At 44.4% G+C, this 22,974-nt stretch overlaps 1 protein-coding gene across 1 annotated transcript in view; it reads left to right on the forward strand.

Moving 5' to 3' along the window:
- LOC124615638 overlaps positions 1–22,974 on the forward strand; it is a 134,086-nt gene that overhangs the window by 107,970 nt on the left and 3,142 nt on the right. Inside the window, exons 3-4 of the mRNA XM_047143648.1 lie at positions 5,181–5,279; positions 21,722–21,900. Coding sequence (XP_046999604.1) covers positions 5,181–5,279; positions 21,722–21,900 — 278 coding nt within the window. The remainder of the gene's footprint in view (positions 1–5,180; positions 5,280–21,721; positions 21,901–22,974) is intronic.

Genomic DNA, 22,974 nt, shown 5'->3' on the forward strand with positions numbered 1-22,974 from the left:
ATGTCAGCGTTAATTGAAAATGCCGCGAAGTGTGAAGTGCTTGCTGTAATAAGGTTTCTGACTGCAAAAAACTGTACACCGATAGAAATCTATCGGCAGCTTTGTGAAATGTAAGGGGACAACATAATCACTGAAGGTGGAGTGCGTAAATGGGTCATAAAATTTAAAAATGGCCGAACTAACGTTCACGACGAAGAGCGAAGTGGGAGACCCAGCATAGCGACTGCCGAACTTGTCGAAAAAGTCGACGCCGCAGTCCATGAAAACCGTAATTTCACATTAACGGAACTCTCTATGGGTTTTCCACAGATTTCACGAAGTTTGTTGCACGAAATCATTACCGAAAAGCTTGGTTACCACAAGTTTTGTCAAGATGGATACCAAAAATCTTGACAGAGATTCACAAATATCAGCGAATGGCTGCAGCGTTAACGTTTCTGGACGCTTACGAGAAAGATGGCGACTCATTACTCGATCGCATCGTTACTGGTGACGAAACATGGGTTAAGCATGTGAACTGCGAGACAAAATTGCAGTCAATGCAGTGGGGGCACACAAATTCCCCCCAGAAACCCAAGAAATGCATGCAGACAATGTCGACAAGGAAGGTGATGGCGACTGTCTTTTGGGACAGAAAAGGTGTGATTTTTGTGGATTTCCTGGAAAGAAGCACTACAATAAACTCCCAAAGGCATTTCCAAACTCTTCACAACCTCAGAAGAGCAATACAAAGCAAACGGAGGGGAAAGTTGGGCTCAAAGATCTTGCTGATTCACGACAACGCCCGGGCCCACACGGCAAATGCCACTCGTGAAGTTCTCCAATCTTTTAAGTGGGAGTTGTTTCCTCATCCGCCGTACAGTCCCGACCTGGCACCGAGCGACTTCCACTTATTCCCAGCAGTGAAGAAGTGGTTGGCTATGCAGCGTTTTGATGACGACGCACAGCTTCAGGAAGAGGTAACCACGTGGTTGAAGGCGCAGGCGGCCGAATTTTACGACGAAGGAGTTTCCAAGCTCGTCCATCGCTACAATAAGTGCCTCAATTTAAATGGCAACTATGTAGAAAAGTAGTATTTAAGCGTGGCTTTCATCTGTATATAATTAAAAAAATTCCAATACTTTATTTATTTTTAATTCCAAAACGTAATGTACTTTGTGGATAGCCCTCTTATAAACGTAGTGACTATTTACATCAATGATGCTGCTGCCGTGGCGCTCTAATCATTGAAAAGTCTAGATCAGGTACCTAACAATAGCAGGGTGACAATATTCTGTGTGGTTTGTGAAGAAGAGTGTGGAGCTGCTGATTGTTGTATATCCTGCAGCAAAGATGTGCTTGCAACTTTTGGAAGAGGTAATGAAGCAGATGAAGGATATGGAGGGAACATTGTTTGCAAACTATGTTATAATAAACAGGAAATTAGGAAGAAGTGGGCAGGAGCTCACGACAGTTTGCAAGGACAAGGTGTAAAGATGTTTAAAAATTCAGATGCAAATCTGACACCTGCAAAAGTTTGAGGCAATGTCCGCATCCGTATTCCAGGTGCTGACAGAGGTCACGGAGCTCCCAGAAGCGTTCTTGCAGTGGTTATGACTGTCGATGGAACTTTGTACAAGCTGGGAGCAGAATGTGATGTTCAAACAAGCAACTATACTCCAGAAACGAGTTGTCTATTCTGCAGGAGAAATAACTTGCACTGGAATCCAATGCCAAAGATGAAACATCATTTCGAAACATATCGTCTTTAGTCACTGATCAGTAGTCAAGGGTACAATCGATGCCGCTGTTATATTAAATGTGCCACAAATTTTCTGCAAATGCAAATGCAAAAAAAAAAAAAAAAAAAAAAAAAAATGTGTAATTCCAAATGTCATCAAAACCTTAACTTGTAATAAGTGAATACCGGTTATATTACAAAAAGATTTGTAAACTGGATAGACTGTATAAATTTTACATATTTTATAAGTGACATTGATGAATTAAAAGATTGCATAGATCTTGAAATTACACATATTCATCCACTCTTTATTTATCTTCTGATTCTGGCCGATCTGTCTACGCCATTTCGCAAACTGACCGGCTAGATCCCAAACTCAAGGGAAGATCGGACACTAACCACTCAATATCCTGACTTATACAATTTGAAGTCCGCTTTGCTTCTTTCTTCGGAGTTTGGCCGCTCGGTCCCAGCGACTTCGCGAACTGGCAGGCCGAATCCCGAAATCTGGAAAAGATCGGACATTGATCGGCCAATTAAATGCGACATTGACCACTTCGAGACTTTGCCGATCGGTTCCCGCTTTGGACGATTTAGAGCTTTCGAAGCTTTCGACATCAACGTAACGATCATTTATATGATTCACTTGCGTTAATCATAAGCTGCACTTCATTTGTACATTTGGTGAACTACACTTAACTGTCCCTCTCCCTCTCTCTCCCCCCCCCCCCTCTCTCTCTCTCTCTCACTCTCTCTCTCTCTCTCTGAGTGTTTGTGTGCGTGTGTGTGTGTGTCTGGGTGTGTTATGATTTCATTTTTACGCATACACAAGTTTGGTAGGCAGTTTCCCTTACCCAGATTTAATACATAAATAAAAACATGAGATAATCTTCACTAAACTTAAACGTTCTCTGATATTATTATTGCAGAGCATTCCCAGCATCGTCAGGTGGCAGTTCCGGTATTTAGTTCAGGTGTACTGCTCGTGGGAACCAGCGATGTCGATATTTCTGAAATCTTGTACGTTTTCGTGGCGTGCTTTCCTTCAGAGCAGTTGCATTTACATTTAAGCTTAACACTTTCACTGCTTATGTACTTGGGAAGTGGTCAACGACATTATTGCTAAATGATAAATTCTACCCATGTCATGTAGATGATGAGATATGCATACTGTAAGTTATTTCCGTTTCGAGTGTTGCTAATACTGCTGTTTCTGTCTTGGAATTCACAACAAAGTTCATTAGGTATTATATCCGCGGTGACGCTTTGTCAGAAGAACTACTTATTTAAAAACCGATTTTCAAATAGACAGTTTCTTTTTCGTTGATTAGAGACCCTATGATTTCTCGATGTGAGTGAGTGAGAAAGAAAAAAGTCTGCTATTATCTGTAAGGTGAATGCTGCGTGCCTTAGACTCTTTAGACCATCTTTAATGTATGGCGAATAGTTCACAATCTTGGCAATTAGAATATACTGTTTTTTTCCTTCCTTTTTTCAAGGTATTAATTCCAAAGTATTTTTCTAGGTATTATTTGTAAAGTAGTGGTCAAGTCTGTAATTTATATTCGTATATTCAGGGACTATTCGTCTCCAACGAACCAGTGAATAATTTTCAAGAATATTTTATTTTTATGTTCAAGTTTTTGTTTTGCGCTAAGTTATAGTAGTTGCACCACAAAGAACTATTTCAGATTCTTGGATGTACAGTGGCACATCATTTACGTATAACATGAACACCAGCAGGTGCAAAAATGGAACCTGAGGTACACCAGTAGTCATTATTCCTCATGCTGAAGATGTTGCTTCTAAGTGCGTGCTCCTTCGGTTTCTGAATGAAAAACTCTATAGCATTTAGTTTCCTGGGATGAAAATCCGTGGCAGCATAATGTTATTACACTACTCGCCATTAAAATTGCAGCACCAAGAAGAAATGCAGATGATAAACGGGTATTCATTGGACAAATATATTATACTAGAACTGACATGTGATTACATTTTCATGCTGTTTGGGTGTGTAGATCCTGAGAAATCAGTACCCAGAACAACCACCTCTGGCCGTAATAACGGCCTTGATAACGCCTGGGCATTGAGTCAAACAGAGCTTGGATGGCGTGTACAGGTACAACTGCCCATGCAGGTTCAACACGATACCACACTTCATCAAGAGTAGTGACTGGCGTATTGTGACGAGCCAGTTGCTCGGCCACCATTGACCAAACGTTTTCAATTGGTGAGAGATCCGGAGAATGTGCTGGCAGGGCAGCAGTCGAACATTTTCTGTATCCAGAAAGGCCCGTACAGGACCTGCAACATGCGGTCGTGCACTATCCTGCTGAAATGTAGAGTTTCGCAGGGATCGAATGAAGGGTAGAGCCACGGGTCGTAACACATCTGAAATGTAACGTCCACTGTTCAAAGCGCCGTCAATGCGAACAAGAGGTGACCGACATGTGTAACCAATGGCACCCCATACGATCACGCCGGGTATGGCGATGACGAATACACGCTTCCAATGTGCGTTCACCGCGATGTCGCCAAACACGGATGCGACCATCATGATGCTGTAAACAGAAGCTGGATTCATCCGAAGGAATGACGTTTTGCCATTCGTGCGCCCAGGTTCGTCGTTGAGGACACTATCGCAGGCGCTCCTGTCCGTGATGCAGTGTCAAGGGTAACCGCAGCCATGGTCTCCGAGCTGATAGTCCATGCTGCTGCAAACGCCGTCTAACTGTTCGTGCAGATGGTTGTTGTCTTGCAAACGTCCCCGTCTGTTGACTCATGGATCGAGACGTGGCTGCACGATCCGTTACAGCCATGCGGATAAGATGCCTGTCATCTCGACTGCTAGTGATACGAGGCCGTTGGGATCCAACAAGGTGTTCCGTATTACCTTCCTGAACCCACTGATTCCATATTCTGCTAACAGTCATTGGATCTCGACCAACGCGAGCAGCAATATCGCGAAACGACAAACCGCAATCGCGAGAGGCTACAATCCGACCTTGATCAAAGTCGGAAACGTGATTGTACGCATTTCTCCTCCTTACACGAGGCATCACAACAACGTTTCACCAGGCAACGCCGGTCAAATGCTGATTGTGCAAGAGAGATGGATTGGAAACTTTCCTCATGTCAGCAAGTTGTAAGTGTCGGCACCGTCGTCAACCTTGTGTGAATGCTCTGAAAAGCTAATCCTTTAAATATCACAGCATCTTCTTCCTGTCGGTTAAATTTCGCGTCTGTAGCACGTCACCTTCGTGGTGTAGCAATTTTAATGACCTGTAGTGTATTCTTATGTTCAAGAACCGTTTATATGTAAGAAACTGATTACTGCTTGCAGAAACTCATCTAAGCAGAGAGCCTTTATTTTAGTGGGTGCCATGTGCGTCTTGCTTGCTGACCTGCTACAGTAAGCTGGTTCCTAATCACGCACTGTGCGCCTTCTTTTGTCCGGCAGGTCCACGTACGCAGCGGCTCTCGGAGGCCAGCACCGCCAGCCCGTCTCCAGCGCAGACACCGGCGGTCCGAGCCAGCTGGCAGGGGGAGCCGCCGCCAGGTTAGTAAATGCGAGGCTTCCAGTGCCCTCTATACGTTGTTGTCTGTGTCTCGAGGTGCGCCGACTTGCCAACGAACTCGTGGATCCGTCACTTTGATTTTGCCACTCTAACGCAACGGTTCGAGCCAGGAGCAAGTTCCTGAAATCCCTCGACACCCTTACAGCGCATCAGTATGTGGCCGATATTTCAGTCCGCGTTTTTTGCCCTTCATAGCAACCATTCTAGGCTGACATTTCAGCAAGATAACGTCTGCTCCCTCAGAGCGAGAGTTTCTACTGCTTGTCTCGTGCTTTAAAAACCCTACCTTGGCCAGCAAATTCGCCACATCTCTTCCTCACAGTGAAAGTTTCTAGCGTTATCTACAGGGCCTTCCAACTATGTCGTGATTCTGAGGATATAAAACACCCATTGGACAGAATGTGGCACAGTAACCCTCAGGAGGACATCCACCAATTCTGTCAGTCAGTGCCTAGCCCAGTAACTGCTCGCATAAGGGCCAAACGTGGATCAATGGGTTACTGACTTACTCAATTTGTGAAGCTATTTCTGTTGAATCAGTGATCCAATTTTCCTGAAATTGTTATCATTTGTTTGTCTGTGTACGTATATCCACCGATTTCCGTCCCATTCGGATAATTTCTTCGTGTTACGTAATTTTCCTGTCTTTTTTGAGTTGATTGTTTCCGTGAAAGGAGGAAACTTCAGTGTCCTGGAGCCGCGCACACCATCACAAAGGCCGTATCCATCTGTGGAGACTCTGAGGCGAGCGAAAGTTCCCTGGCTGCATTTTTAGTCATCACATCGACCCAGCCAGGAAGGACGAATCAAGAAGAAAGGTAACATCTATTCTTCCACCCCTTAGGAACCGCAGGAACGACAAAGTCAGGCACGTCTTTTCAGTGTCAGCGTCAGCACATCGACCCAGAATCCGATGTAAAGTGTCATTAGGTTCACAACAAGGTACCTTCGGTTGCATTTCGGATAATTTGGCCAACAGGAGCTACATTTCTAGCACATTAAGGTTAGTGATGTCCACTATTTTCCAAGTTGCATAAGGTTACTTTTGAGAAAGATAACGCAGGACCATACAACACCCTCATTGGCTTTGTAGCGAGAAGGAAGTACTTCTCTGGGCGGTATGACTAACCTGGTGTCTTGCTGCTTCGGTAAGTCCCTCGTAGCACAGTGGTAACGCTCAGTCGCCAGGTTCCATGTAGTTGGTGATCCTGCTGAAGTGGAGTGTTTAGGGACGCCAGTTGTTAATTGTCAACAACGTTTGTACTATACTTTTTTAATACAGAAATTGCTTTGTCACACACGTTACAGAATCAGCATTTGCAATACGGCGGCTCTGGACTACGCCGTTATATTCGACTCTTTACACACAATAACACAGTTTTCTGACTTTGAATAATCATAGACTATGCCCATGACATGTGGCGTTCTTATAACTAATAACTTCACTTTATATCTTGTTTAACATCTCAAATATGCACTCGTGACCGTTCTTTTAGAGCCACCCCGGTTACTCGACCGTTCGTTTTGAGTGGCTCTTCGCGACTGACTCTCCCTGTCTTCCTGAAGGACAAGAGAGACCCCGCCCCCCTTTCTGCCTCAGCCAATAAGGACACTTATATATATATATATATATATATATATATATATATATATATATATATATACACTCCTGGAAATTGAAATAAGAACACCGTGAATTCATTGTCCCAGGAAGGGGAAACTTTATTGACACATTCCTGGGGTCAGATACATCACATGATCACACTGACAGAACCACAGGCACATAGACACAGGCAACAGAGCATGCACAATGTCGGCACTAGTACAGTGTATATCCACCTTTCGCAGCAATGCAGGCTGCTATTCTCCCATGGAGACGATCGTAGAGATGCTGGATGTAGTCCTGTGGAACGGCTTGCCATGCCATTTCCACCTGGCGCCTCAGTTGGACCAGCGTTCGTGCTGGACGTGCAGAACGCGTGAGACGACGCTTCATCCAGTCCCAAACATGCTCAATGGGGGACAGATCCGGAGATCTTGCTGGCCAGGGTAGTTGACTTACACCTTCTAGAGCACGTTGGGTGGCACGGGATACATGCGGACGTGCATTGTCCTGTTGGAACAGAAAGTTCCCTTGCCGGTCTAGGAATGGTAGAACGATGGGTTCGATGACGGTTTGGATGTACCGTGCACTATTCAGTGTCCCCTCGACGATCACCAGTGGTATACGGCCAGTGTAGGAGATCGCTCCCCACACCATGATGCCGAGTGTTGGCCCTGTGTGCCTCGGTCGTATGCAGTCCTGATTGTGGCGCTCACCTGCACGGCGCCAAACACGCATACGACCATCATTGGCACCAAGGCAGAAGCGACTCTCATCGCTGAAGACGACACGTCTCCATTCGTCCCTCCATTCACGCCTGTCGCGACACCACTGGAGACGGGCTGCACGATGTTGGGGCGTGAGCCAAAGAAGGCCTAACGGTGTGCGGGACCGTAGCCCAGCTTCATGGAGACGGTTGCGAATGGTCCTCGCCGATACCCCAGGAGCAACAGTGTCCCTAATTTGCTGGGAAGTGGCGGTGCGGTCCCCTACGGCACTGCGTAGGATCCTACGGTCTTGGCGTGCATCCGTGCGTCGCTGCGGTCCGGTCCCAGGTCGACGGGCACGTGCACCTTCCGCCGACCACTGGCGACAACATCGATGTACTGTGGAGACCTCACGCCCCACGTGTTGAGCAATTCGGCGGTACGTCCACCCGGCCTCCCGCATGCCCACTATACGCCCTCGCTCAAAGTCCGTCAACTGCACATACGGTTCACGTCCACGCTGTCGCGGCATGCTACCAGTGTTAAAGGCTGCGATGGAGCTCCGTATGCCACGGCAAACTGGCTGACACCGACGGCGGCGGTGCACAAATGCTGCGCAGCTAGCGCCATTCGACGGCCAACACCGCGGTTCCTGGTGTGTCCGCTGTGCCGTGCGTGTGATCATTGCTTGTACAGCCCTCTCGCAGTGTCCGGAGCAAGTATGGTGCGTCTGACACACCGGTGTCAATGTGTTCTTTTTTCCATTTCCAGGAGTGTATATGCCGTTCAGATCGCTGTTGCTAGGCGGATCTGACGTCACGTTTGCGGACATTGTGAAGGAAGTTTGTCTCGGAGAACAGTCTCAGATTGTAAGATCCTTCTCCCAAATAGTCGGATCTTGTCCCTACTAAGGTTGCACAACATTGCCTCCTATGATTTCATCTCTAACGCTCCTTGCTGACGCTTAATTGCTGAATGTACATGTAGCCTGGCTGCTACTGAACGTTCCCGATCGCATAAATATGCATAATACTTGGCTTAAACACATGAAGGGAAGACACATATGCATTACAACCAGATGTTGCCCCTACGGACCTCACCTACTTCCAATAGAAGGTGTTCGACTCGCGCTGACTAGCATATTCTTCAGATATCTCGCCCATTTAAAACATCTGACGACGGATTTCGGAGAGGACGTCATGTTGTTGTTGTTGTTGTTGTGGTCTTCAGTCCTGAGACTGGTTTGATGCAGCTCTCCATGCTACTCTATCCTGTGAAAGCTTCTTCATCTCCCAGTACCTACTGCAACCTACATCCTTCTGAATCTGCTTAGTGTATTCATCTCTTGGTCTCCCTCTACGATTTTTACCCTCCACGCTGCCCTCCAATACTAAATTGGTCATCCCTTGATGCCTCAGAACATGTCCTACCAACCGATCCCTTCTTCTCGTCAAGTTGTGCCACAAACTTCTCTTCTCCTCAATCCTATTCAATACTTCCTCATTAGTTATGTGATCTACCCATCTAATCTTCAACATTCTTCTGTAGCACCACATTTCGAAAGCTTCTATTCTCTTCTTGTCCAAACTATTTATCGTCCATGTTTCACTGCCATACATGGCTACACTCCATACGAATACTTTCAGAAATGACCTCCTGACACTTAAATCAATACTGTATGTTAACAAATTTCTCTTCTTCAGAAACGCTTTCCTTGCCATTGCCAGCCTACATTTTATATCCTCTCTACTTCGACCATCATCAGTTATTTTGCTCCCCAAATAGCAAAACTCCTTTACTACTTTAAGTGCCTCATTTCCTAATCTAATTCCCTCAGCATCACCCGACTTAATTAGACTACATTCCATTATCCTTGTTTTGCTTTTGTTGATGTTCATCTTACATCCTCCTTTCAACACACTGTCCATTCCATTCAACTGCTCTTCCAAGTCCTTTGCTGTCTCTGACAGATTTACAATGTCATCGGCGAACCTCAAAGTTTTTATTTCTTCTCCATGAATTTTAATACCTACTCCGAATTTTTCTTTTGTTTCCTTTACTGCTTGCTCAATATACAGATTGAACAACATCAGGGAGAGGCTACAACCCTGTCTTACTCCCTTCCCAACCACTGCTTCCCTTTCATGTCCCTCGACTCTTATAACTGCCATCTGGTTTCTGTACAAATTGTAAATAGCCTTTCGCTCCTTGTATTTTACCCCTGCCACCTTTAGAATTTGAAAGAGAGTATTCCAGTCAACATTGTCAAAAGCTTTCTCTAAGTCTACAAATGCTAGAAACGTAGGTTTGCCTTTCCTTAATCTTTCTTCTAAGATAAGTCGTACGGTCAGTATTGCCTCACGTGTTCCAGTGTTTCTACGGAATCCAAACTGATCTTCTCCGAGGTTGGCTTCTACAAGTTTTTCCATTCGTCTGTAAAGAATTCGTGTTAGTATTTAGCAGCTGTGACTTATTAAACTGATAGTTCGGTAATTTTCACATGTGTCAACACCTGCTTTCTTTGGGATTGGAATTATTACATTCTTCTTGAAGTCTGAGGGTATTTCGCCTGTTTCATACATCTTGCTGACCAGATGGTGGAGTTTTGTCAGGACTGGCTCTCCCACGGCCGTCCAATGGAATATTGTCTACTCCGGGGGCCTTGTTTCGACTCAGGTCTTTCAGTGCTCTGTCAAACTCTTCACGCAGTATCATATCTCTCATTTCATCTTCATCTACATCCTCTTCCATTTCCATAATATTGTCCTCAAGTACATCGCCCTTGTATAGACCCTCTATATACTCCTTCCACCTTTCTCCTTTCCCTTCTTTGCTTAGAACTGGGTTTCCATCTGAGCTCTTGATATTCATACAAGTGGTTCTCTTATCTCCAAAGGTCTCTTTAATTTTCCTGTAGGCGGTATCTATCTTACCCCTAGTGAGATAGGCCTCTACATCCTTACATTTGTCCTCTAGCCATCCCTGCTTATCCATTTTGCACTTCCCGTCGATCTCATTTTTGAGACGTTTGTATTCCTTTTTGCCTGCTTCATTTACTGCATTTTTATATTTTCTCCTTTCATCAATTAAATTCAATATTTCTTCTGTTACCCAAGGATTTCTACTAGCCCTCGTCTTTTTACCTACTTGATCCTCTGCTGCCCTCATTACTTCATCCATCAAAGCTACCCATTCTTCTTCTACTGTATTTATTTCCCCCATTCCTGTCAATTGCTCCCTTATGCTCTCCCTGAATCTCTGTACAACCTCTGGTTCTTTTAGTTTATCTAGGTCCCATCTCCTTAAATTCCCACCTTTTTGCAGTTTCTTCAGTTTTAATCTACAGGTCATAACCAATAGATTGTGGTCAGAGTCCACATCTGCCCCTGGAAATGTCTTACAATTTAAAACCTGGTTCCTAAATCTCTGTCTTACCATTATATAATCTATCTGATACCTTTTAGTACCTCCAGGGTTCTTCCATGTATACAACCTTCTTTCATGATTCTTAAACCAAGAGTTAGTTATGATTATGTTTTGCTCTGTGCAAAATTCTACCAGGCGGCTTCCTCTTTCATTTCTTAGCCCCAATCCATATTCATCTACTATGTTTCCTTCTCTCCCTTTTCCTACACTCGAATTCCAGTCACCCAGGACTATTAAATTTTCGTCTCCCTATCTATTTCCCTTTTTAAATTTTCTAACCTACCTGCCCGATTAAGGGATCTGACATTCCACGCTCCGATCCGTAGAACGCCAGTTTTCTTTCTCCTGATAACGACATCCTCTTGAGTAGTCCCCGCCCGGAGATCCGAATGGGGGACTATTTTACCTCCGGAATATTTTACCCAAGAGGACGCCATCATCATTTAATCATACAGTAAAGCTGCATGCCCACGGGAAAAATTACGGCTGTAGTTTCCCCTTGCTTTCAGCCGTTCGCAGTACCAGCACAGCAAGGCCGTTTTGGTTATTGTTACAAGGCCAGATCAGTCAATCATCCAGACTGTTGCCCTTGCAACTACTGAAAAGGCTGCTGCCCCTCTTCAGGAACCACACGTTTGTCTGGCCTCTCAACAGATACCCCTCCGTTGTGGTTGCACCTACGGTACGGCTATCTGTATCGCTGAGGCACGCAAGCCTCCCCACCAACGGCAAGGTCCATGGTTCATGGACGTCATATGATCACTTTAAAAACATGCCCGTGTTTATCGTCCATATACAACTCGATACCCTGCGTTGTGAGATCCGTTGTACCTAGCAGAAGTGGCATTTCAGCAAGATAACGCCTACCCGCACACGGCCAGAGTTTGTACTGCTTGTTTTGTGCTCGCCAACGTTGACCACCAAAATTCGCATCTTTTGTTCTTCGAAGTTACCTACAAATTCAATGATGTGTTCTTGCTGCTATACTGCATAAGCACAATAAGACAAATTTCATTTTTCCACCCTTCCTTGTGTTGTAAAAGGCAACAGAGTAGACAGAGGCCCAGGACGAAACAGAGTAAGAGATGGAGAGTCTGTAACTAACCTTTATCCATTTATGTCACCATAAATTTTCTAAATAGGCTGCTGGACTTCCGTGATGGTGCATTTACGAACCCAGCAGAGAATCTGCCCTCTTAACACGACACCAGCAGTAAATCAGCCGCTCCTAACGACCTGTACATCCCTAACGACCAGCCACCGCCTCTAATGATACAGTACAAGGTAGGGCATGCTTCTCTGCCCAATAATCGTAAGAGAGAGAGTTATATGACGGCCTACAGATCCTCAATTCGCCCAATTGCTGTTATAAACTGCTCAAAATAACTATACAACACCCATACAATTTTAATTGTTTCATGGTTTTTTCATCGCTTTTATTGGTAAACTCTTTCTCCATATTCTCTAGATCACGGAAGGCCTCCGTGTGTAGCTACCTGAGAGACACAGTTAATAGGAAATTTGCATTCACTGTGCACTTCGGTAGATTGCACTGTGTCTCAAATTATCAGCGGGACGAAGGGGTTTCTATATAGTCTTCTGACTGTCAACGTATCTCAGATGGTGACTTTAAGCTTAGGCTGTTTTCACAGTATCATTACCGTGAGCACAGCAACTCATTCTTTTCTCGGTCAGTTTCTGTTGGAAAAAGACGGAATTTGCTGTGGAATTGTGGGTACTTACGATAAGTTCCGATGGGTGTCGGTGCTACACATAGCGCCTGTAGCTGAGGTATTTTTCAAACGGAGATCTGTCATTAAGTTCCCTTTGGTGGAAAACCAGGGTAACGCATATATTCACTCGCTTGAGCAATGTCTGCGGAGACGTGGCGTTTTACAAAAGCACGGTGAGTCGTTGGGCGAAGCGTCCGCCATTACCGCAATAAGGTCAGGCAAATCTGTTCGACCTCCTACTTGCCGGCCAGCCGCACATAGCTGTGACTCCTGCAGTGTTGGAACATGCGGACCGAGGTGATAGACAGATCACAATCAAACACTTCGATGTCTTTGTTCGTAGTGCTTACACACTCGTCCTCCATTTGGGCTACTCAAAGATGTGTGCTTGCTGGGTTCCTAGCCACCTAACAGAAGACCATAAAGAGCAACAAAGAAGGATTTGTGCGAAATTTCGGGCTCATTACAACGTCACAGGCAATGAAACATGGGTACACCAATTCGAACCGGAAACAAATTGGTACTCCATGGAGTGGGGCCCCATCACCTCTCCTACGAAGAAAACGTTCAAAGCTGCACACTCAGCCGGTACAGTCAATTCAGTGGTCTTCTGGGACTCTGAAGGGTTATTCTGTTTCATATACTCCCTCATACAGGGAGCGAAAGGCTATTTACAATTTGTACAGAAACCAGATGGCAGTTATAAGAGTCGAGGGTCATGAAAGGGAAGCAGCAGTTGGGAAGGGAGTGAGACAGGGTTGTAGCCTCTCCCCGATGTTATTCAATCTGTACAGTGAGCAAGCAGTAAAGGAAACAAAAGAAAAATTCGGAGTATGTATTAAAATCCATGGAGAAGAAATAAAAACTTTGAGGTTCGTCGATTACATTGTAATTCTGTCACAGACAGAAAAAGGACTTGGAAGAGCAGTTGAACGGAATGGACAGCGTTCAGAAAGGAGGATATAAGATGAACACCAACAAAAGCAAAACAAGGATAATCGAATGTAGTCGAATTAAAACGGGTGGTGCTGAGGGAATTAGATTAGGAAATGAGACGCTTGATGTAGTAAAGTTTTGCTATTTGGGGAGCAAAATAACTGATGATGGTCAAAGTAGAGAGGATTTTAAATGTAGACTGGCAATGGCAAGGAAAGCGTTTCTGAAGAAGAGAAATTTGTTAACATCGAGTACAGATTTAAGTGTCAGGAAGTCGTTCCTGAAAGTCTTTGTAGGGAGTGTAGCCATGTATGGAAGCGAAACATGGACGATAATTAGTTTGGAGAAGAAGAGAATAGAAACTTTCGAAATGTGGTGCTACAGAAGAATGCTGAAGATTAGATGGGTAGATCACACAACTAATGAGGAGGTATTGAATAGAATTGGGGAGAAGAGGAGTTTGTGGCACAACTTGACAAGAAGAAGGGACCGATTGGTAGGACATGTTCTGAGGCATCAAGGGATCACAAATTTAGCATTGGAGGACAGCGTGAAGGGTAATAATCGCAGAGGGAGACCAAGAGATGAATACACTAAACAGATTCAAAAGGATGTAGGTTGCAGTAAGTACTGGGAGATGAAGAAGTTTGCACAGGATAGAGTAGCATGGAGAGCTGGATCAAACCAGTGTCTGGACTGAAGACCACAACAACAAAAGTCCTACCTCATGGTGTGACGATCAGCACTGAAGTGTATCTTGCTACACTCAGGAATTCGAATAAACAACTTCAGTTAGTTCCTCATCACAAAATGCAAACGAACTTCTCTTTCACCATGACAGTACAAGGTACCCAAGAGGAGCTCACAAAGCCTCACTGGACTGCACTTCCTCACCGACCCAACAACCCGGATGTCGCACTTTCCGACTTCCATCTGCTTGATCCAATAGAGGTTGATGGTGAGGTTACTGAAGCAGAAGACGTTGGCTCCAGTAGTGTCATACAAGCCCTTCCAGTAAGATAGCGTAGGACTGTCACATTAAACGTAGATTATTTTGAGAAATAGGAGAGTGGTGAATAATACGGTGTATTGGAATTCTGAATAATACCAACATGCTTTCAGAAAAAAGTGTTGTATTACCTATTGAACTTTCTTTCTTTCTTTCGCTTACGCCATAATCCCGCAGCGATTGCAGGGTCGGTGTGGTTACAACGGATTTGGCAGTGTTAGTTTTGGGGATGGCCGGATGCCCTTCCTGCCTCCACCCCGTACCCGCCAGGACAGAATCAGTGTACCCTAACAGTCTGCATCTAGTTAAAGCGTGAAATAGTGCGGACGTGTTTCAGATGTCTGCGACGCGTGTAACTGAGGCGGAACCTAGGGACCGGCCCCGTATTCACCTAGCGGGATGTGGGTAACCGCCTAAAAACCACTTCCAGGTTGGCCGGCACACCGGCCCTCGCCGTTAATCCGCCGGGCGCATTCGATCCGGGGCCGGCGCGCCTACCCGAGTCCAGGAAGCAGCGCGTTGGCGCTCTCGGCTATCCTGGCGGGTTGTTGTATTACTTATTGAACGTCCCTCCTATGTGCAAAGAAAGGTTGTCAGTCTGGAAATACGCCCGCCGAAGCTGCGTACATCACATCGACGTACTTCAAACATTCGACCGCTGTCATGACACAGAAAACTTTAAAGATCTGCCTCAAAGTGGTTGCTCCCAATCAACAACACTTGCTAATAACCGCCATTTACAGATTTTGGCTCTGACCATAGGCACACTGGCAGTGGTGCGCTTAGTAGCTCAAAGACAACATCGGACACATGAGTGTCGCCACGCCGTCATTTCATACGAATAACTCCTTATTGTGTGTGCAGAATCACGATGAATGTACCCTTATATGTGAATTCTTCCGTTGCTTCTTGGTAGCACAATTGAGATTGAGTAACAGGTACGTTGTTTTCCTCTTCTACTGATTTTTTTCTTACTGCAAACTTCCTTTTGACTTGTTGGGTCATCTTTAGGAAACAACTGACTAGTGTCTGAAAGGTTTCTGGTAATCAAACATTATAAGCAAAGATGCAATCCACTTGCTTAGAGTATTGAGCGTCAAACTTGTTTCTTAACGTTGAAATTACACTTTACACAACAGAAAATGTTAAGCACAATAAATAATTAATTTACATAACATTACAGATTAAATGGTTATAATGCTAAACTTTGTGAGCTCTTGATATCATCTGAGAAATTGTTTAACTGAGCACTCTTCATTTATATTGTGCAGCAAACATGTTTGTTAACATTTTAAACTATTCTATAGGCAATACACAATATTACTTCAGGTTGTATGGCTACATGCCATACTTTGTGAGTTTCTGAAATTGGTTGGGAACCGTATAATTGACAGTGGTAACTTATGTTGAGCAACAATCAAGTTTTTACAGTGTTAATAACATTTTTATTCAATGGACACTCATAGGCAACAACCATATGAGTTTGACTTTTTTGACAACGAAATACGTGAATAAGTGCATTACACAATTCAGGATACAAAAACACACAATAAGCCATCGTAGCGCAACCATAATCACAAAACCTAAACAAAACTTATCAAAACAAGTAGTAAACCTATTATCTTGAAAAAGTTATTTCACGAATGAAATGGAAGTTCTAGTAAAAGGTTTCGTATACGCCATCCCTATAAAACTTCCGAAAAACAGTTAGATCTATTAAATTGATATAAGATACATTGTAAACAAAGACATTGCAACCAAACACATTGCACGTCGTGATTTACAAAAATAGCTTGAGTTAGACACTCCTGCATCACAATCTATGGGCCAGAACACACTGAAAAATCTAAATAAGAGAATACTCAAAATAAAAATATGTTCACAAAGCAGATAATAGTTGTACTTTGCTTCTCATGGACAAAAGAATTTATGTTGAGTAAGTGAGACAGCTCTGCACACCCAATTCCAATATTCACACCAAGGATCCCACCATAACAATTAATGAAGAAATCAAAAACTTTACAAAGACCTGCAAAAATATAATAATTGAATATGAAGCTTATTGTTTAATCAATATAAACTCAGTATCTCCTAAACTGTGTGGACTTGCTAGAGTACACAAGGAAGGCCAGCTTTTACGACCTCTTGCTCGAACCTACAACACACCAAACAATAAAATCACCAAAGGAATTTGTTTATGTATCTAAACTGAGAGCAAATTTATATCTACCTTTGGAATTGTAAATTCAGTGGACCTCGTTAATAAAGGTGAAGACCTTCCTATTGCACATGGTGGATAACTAAATCTTCCGATCTTACCAGTTGACTGAACATGAACACAACTGGAGATTACATAACTGAGACGCGACCTTTGCCGAACATGTACTGAAAGACGGACACAGATACCAAGTCTACTCAGAAATACTACATATAGCCAACAAATGAAGAAAGTAAGCCTCTTCGAAGCACCTGAGTTAAGCAGAGATTTGACGCAAACTCCGCACATAGTCCTGGATGATCAATTACATCTAAGTATATCCCCTCTTTTATGCTTCACACGTTGGCAAGCGGGGTGCACGCAGCCCTTGTGAGGCAAACTGAGAATCTACTTGAGTAAGATGTAGCGGCTCCGGTCGCGAAAGTTGACAACGGCCGGAAGAGCGGTCTACTGACCACTTGCCCCTCCATATCCGCATCCAGTAAAGCCAATATTCTGAGGATGACACGGCGGTCGGTCAGTGACATTATGCCTGCCGAGGCCTGTTTGGGCTGAGTTTATGATGCACTCAACAAGCCACATATCCACAAAGCGCCTTACCTTGTTTGGCAGACAAACTCCAACAGTACAAAAAAATTATTCAAATGACTCTGAGCACTATGGGACTTAACTTCCGAGGTCATCAGTCCCCTATAACTTAGAACTACTTAAACCTAACTAACCTAAGGATATCACACAGATCCATGCCCGAGGCAGGATTCGAACCTGCGACAGCAGCGGTGGGCGGTTCCAGACTGAAGCGCCTAGAACCACTCGGCCACTCCGGCCGGCCTCCAACAGTACAACTTGTAATACTTTAATGTTGTGTTTTTTACCCATGTAATGTGTTTAATATTGCACATTGCATAAAAATGTAATTTACAACGTCAAACATATTTTTTGTACAGCGAAGTTACTAGTACTCAGTTAGACTTCTCAACCAATTTCATGACGCACAAACTATGTCATCATAAGAGCATAACCTGTAATACTATAATATTGTTAGTGTTCAGTTAGACAGTTGTCAACCAGTTTCACGACCTCACAAAATATGGCATCATACTATAAGATGGTGTATTTTAGTTATTGTGTATAACGCTGTCTATTGCCTAAATTTTAGTTCACAATATTAAATAACATGTTTGTAGCATAACATAAATGAAGAGTGCGTAGGTTATCAGTTTCTCAGCCAATGTCTAGATTTCACAAACTTTAGCATTTTTAACAATTTAATCTGTAATATTTTGTAGTTTAATTATTTATTGTGCTTAACATTTTCCATTATGTAAAGTGTAATTTCAACGTTAAGAAACATGTTTAACGCCCAACACTCTAAGCAGGTGGATTGTATCTGTGCTTATAATGTTTAGTTACCTAAGAACTAGTGTTCCTTTCAGACACTAGCCAACCGTTTCCTGAAGATGGCCCAGTAAGCCGAAAACTTGTTTAAAATAAACAAATATCAACCCTAAATACGGACGTATTCTTTTGTGGAGGCTACAAGGAGAAGTAGCACTGTCAGATGTGTTTGCCATCCTCCAACACCTGGCGTGTGGCGTGGGGTGCTAACCTGGTAGTTAGAACATCAGCCGTTACATTTTCGACGCTTTAAGGCCGTAGGTTATACCCTATCTTCCAGATTCTTCAACTTTTTTCAACAACATAACACAATACTACATGTTGCCCTGTTGTCCTTGCCTGCCTGGATACAGAGGATGTTCCACTGATGCCCTGGCCAGCACGTTCTCCATATACAATCACCGGACAGATAACTAGTCACCCATACAGAAATCAGAAGAAGGATCATTTAATACAATGTAATTCCGCCACTGGAGATGATAGCCACGTGGTTTCGGTTAGGAACTGAGTCCACAGGGTTGTACAGATACGTCGTGTCCATATTAAGCCACTCGCGGAGGATTTGATCGCACACTTCCATCAAACTGAGAGAATGCTGATGTCAGCGTTTAACTCACTTTTACAGCGAGTCCCAAAGATTTTCTATGTAGTTCAATTTTGGTGATTTTGCAGGCCAGCCCAGATGTAGTAGGGTGGAGGAGTGTTCATATTCCTTCAGCACAACGAACTTTGCCTGTGTAACCAATGGCCTCTTGACAGGTGACCGACTTCAACAGTTCATTGCATGCTGTTCCTGTCACAACCTTCTCTCTGTAACGGGTAGGGATGGACCTCCATCCAGTGCCTGCTGCAATTCCTGTCGGATGTGGAAGTAATTTTGATCCACAAGACGTGAAACACGTTTCCAGCCGCTTTCAGTCAGAATCTCTTTCCGACTTCATTTGTGACGTCGCGTTTCGTGGCCAGGTATATTACTCCACTGCCTGTGGAAACTTTGAACGATCCACAGTAAAACGCCAACAAATTCAGCAACTTCATACACACTATGGTTATGGGAACAGGCAAACAAAATTGCCCCTTTTTGCCACTTCTTCTTCTTCATCTTCTTGCGTTACGGCTTCTATAGGACCACGGGTAGCCCCTTCATGGACTGCATTTTCCTCTTCTTCTCCCAGAACCTCTTCATTCTGTCTCTTCTTCTCTCTCGCTCTTCTTCCGAGATCGTCAGTTTCCGTTTCTCCTGTCGGCTCCACTGGTGACACTCTAATCTTTTCCTGTGTTCTTCTCTATCTCCGACATACTGGTCGGTGTATAGTTGTTCCTCCAATTTTCCTTTCCTTCGACCTTTATCCCAAATTCCAACCAGGTCTTCCGAAGTTCAACAACCCTTGTCCTTCCTGTTGTTTCCCACACTCTCTTCGTCATTCTGTCCAAGCTCATCCTAACTAGATGTCCAGCAGCAAACCTTGCCCTTTTGAGTCTGATTTCCCCGGATATTTTTCTCATGTTGCGCTACAATTCTTCCCTAGGTCTTCGCATCCATCTCTCTCCACCTCTATTGGGACTTTTTGCTGCTCTGTTATGTCCTTACGTTTCCTCATGTTTATGTACAATGTCCGCTTAAACCATAAACGTCTAACTACTCACTGCTGCCTTATGCTCACGTAGGGGCAGTGCGAGCGTGATTCAGCAAGTGCATCAAGCGCGGCATCATCTTCAAAAGTTTGACCATTCATCAGTGTGTGCGCCCTGGGGTGACTAATTTTTTTATCCGGTGAGCTTATCTCACCCTTGAAAACATCTGGCACGCCACCATTTGCCATTCACTATGACTGATGATCTGTAGCACAGAGTTTAAGCAGTAAGGATGACTTAACTGTAACAACCATACAAGCCCAGCCGGACTTACGGCCCATTGGTGATGTCAGTGGATGTAGCTCTGTATAGTCATTTCCGCAAGTCACCTACAAACGGAATCGTGTATTCTTCTTACTGCATTTGCGCCATGAGTAATACACTACTGGCCATTAAAATTGCTACACCAAGAAGATGACATGCTACAGACGCGAAATTTAACCGACAGGAAGAAGATGCTGTGATATGCAAATGATTAGCTTTTCAGAGCATTCACATAACGTTGGCGCCGGTGGCGACAGCTACAACGTACTGATATGAGGAAAGTTTCCAACCGATTTCTCATACACAAACAACAGTTGGCCGGCGTTGCTTCGTGAAACGTTGTTGTAATGCCTCGTGTAAGGAGGAGAAATGCGTACCGTCACGTTTCCGACTTTGATAAAGGTCGGATTGTAGCCTGTCGCGATTGCGGTTGACCGTATCGCGACATTGCTGCTCGCGTTGGTGGAGATCCAATGACTGTTAGCGGAATATGGAATCGGTGGGTTGAGGAGGGTGATACGGAACGCCGTGCTGGATCCCAACGGCCTCGTATCACTAGCAGTCGAGATGACAGGCATCTTATGGCTGTAACGGATCGTGCAGCTACCTCTCGATCCCTGAGTCAACAGACGGGGACGTTTGCAAGACAGCAACCATCTGCACGAACAGTTAGACGACGTTTGCAGCAGCATGGACTATCTGCTCGGAGCCCATGGCTGCTATTACCCTTGACGCTGCATCACAGACAGGAGCGGCTGCGATGGCGTACTCAGCGACGAACCTGGGTGCACGAATGGCAAAACGTCATTCTTCTGGATGAATCGAGGTTCTGTTTACAGCAACCGGCTTGATGGTATGGGGTGCCATTGGTTACACGTCTCGGTCACCTCTTGTCCGCATTGACGGCACTTTGAACAGTGGACGTTACATTTCAGATGTGTTACGACCCTTGTCTCTACCCTTCATTCGATCCCTGCGAAGCCCTACATTTCAGCAGGATAATGCACGACCCCATGTTGCAGGTCCTTTATGGGCCTGGGATACAGAAAATGTTCGACTGCTGCCCTGGCCAGCACATTCTCCAGATACCTCACCAACTTAAAACGTCTGGTCAATGGTGACCTAGAAACTGGCTCGTCACAATACGCCAGTCACTACTCTTGATGAACTGTGGTATCGTGTTGAACCTGCATGGGCAGCTGTACCTGTACACGCCACCCAAGCTCTGTCTGATTCAATGCCCATTCGTATCAAGGTCGTTATTACGGCCAGAGCTGGTTGTTCTGGGTACTGGTTTCTCAGGATCTATGCAACCAAATTACGTGAAAATGTAATCACTCGTCAATTCTGGTATAATATATTTGTCCAATGAATACCCGTTTATCATCTGCAATTTCTTCTTGGTGTAGCAATTTTAATAGCCAGTAGTGTATGTTCATCCTGGCGTTGCATCTTTACCGGCCAGCAATGCAGCTGTTTGCCCGTGTGTTTCAGTGCTGCCGGACGAGCCACCCCCTCTGTACGAGACCTGCGTGTCGGTGATCCCCCTGCCGGCGACAGGGGAGACTACAACAGCGGCGACCCTGGCCATACCGCCGTCGACTGCTACACTGCCGACGCCCTTGGGACGATCTTCTGGCCAATAGCGGAGCCCTTCTTTCTACGCTTCGGCTGTAACTGTCCAAGCTTCGCACCACACGCAGATACGGTTGCGGTTATCGACCTGTGGTTACTAAAGACTGAAATGGCGGACGAATGCAGAACGTCTGGTGCACAGTGTTCTCGGCAGGAATCTCGTTACTCACGATTCACATTGCTCGTGCATCTAATCAGCCATTTGCGTGGCGGTGTACGTTAACGAGACTCTTGGTGGAGTGGAGAGGGCCAGAGGCGAGGGATGTGCTGTAAGAAGTGGGCAGCCTGTTACGTGACTTACCAGCTAACAGTGCTTTTCTGCCGATTCTGGCTTCTGGGGCCTCAGCGAGCGTTTAGTGTTGACTTCTGAGTTGTTACAAGAGTGTTGACTATAGTTTTGTCTTTGCAACGCTTGTTACTAAAGATGTATAGGAATACCTTATGTACTGCACACGTAATTCAGAGCAATAGCATTCTTTCTAATTACAACATACCGAGCAAGTAGCGGACACCTCTACCATGGATAGAGCACGTTGCAGCACTATCATTTGTGTGAGAGAGAAAATTCGAGTAATGTGGTGTGAGACAGAGGGAAGACTAGAATATACTACAAACTACTCCTTTTTTATGTTTTTGAGCTGCGGAAATCATTTGGATAATATTCGCCATCTGTCTCTGTAAAGAATGCATCACAAACTGCTTTTGTTATGTACACATCTTTTTGACAGATCTTCCGATTCTTTTTTATCCCCTGTGTCTTCAGCGAACAAACTGTGTCGCTGTTCAGTTTTGGAAACGTGCTTGACTACTACATAAGCTGCCGTTTGTTAATCACTTGAATTCCTTACGTCTCGTGTCAATTTTGTCTTTTAACCTCTCAATTTCATTAATAAAACTACTGAATAATTCCAGAATTTTATCCCCTCTGCAGTGTAACGAAAGCTGTCTTGAGTTTTTCTCACAGAATAAAGTACTTGACTGATCAAAAGTGAAATCTTGGCCTTCTTGGGCTGCTCTCTAATCAACTGAGTCATCGATCACACTTTACAGCCCAGATATGAGCTAGTATTTCTGAGGGGCTTTCTGTTTTAAATTGTTTTTACTAGCCTGTT

Source organism: Schistocerca americana, chromosome 5, assembly GCF_021461395.2.
Source record: "Schistocerca americana isolate TAMUIC-IGC-003095 chromosome 5, iqSchAmer2.1, whole genome shotgun sequence".
Classification (NCBI taxonomy): domain Eukaryota; kingdom Metazoa; phylum Arthropoda; class Insecta; order Orthoptera; family Acrididae; genus Schistocerca; species Schistocerca americana.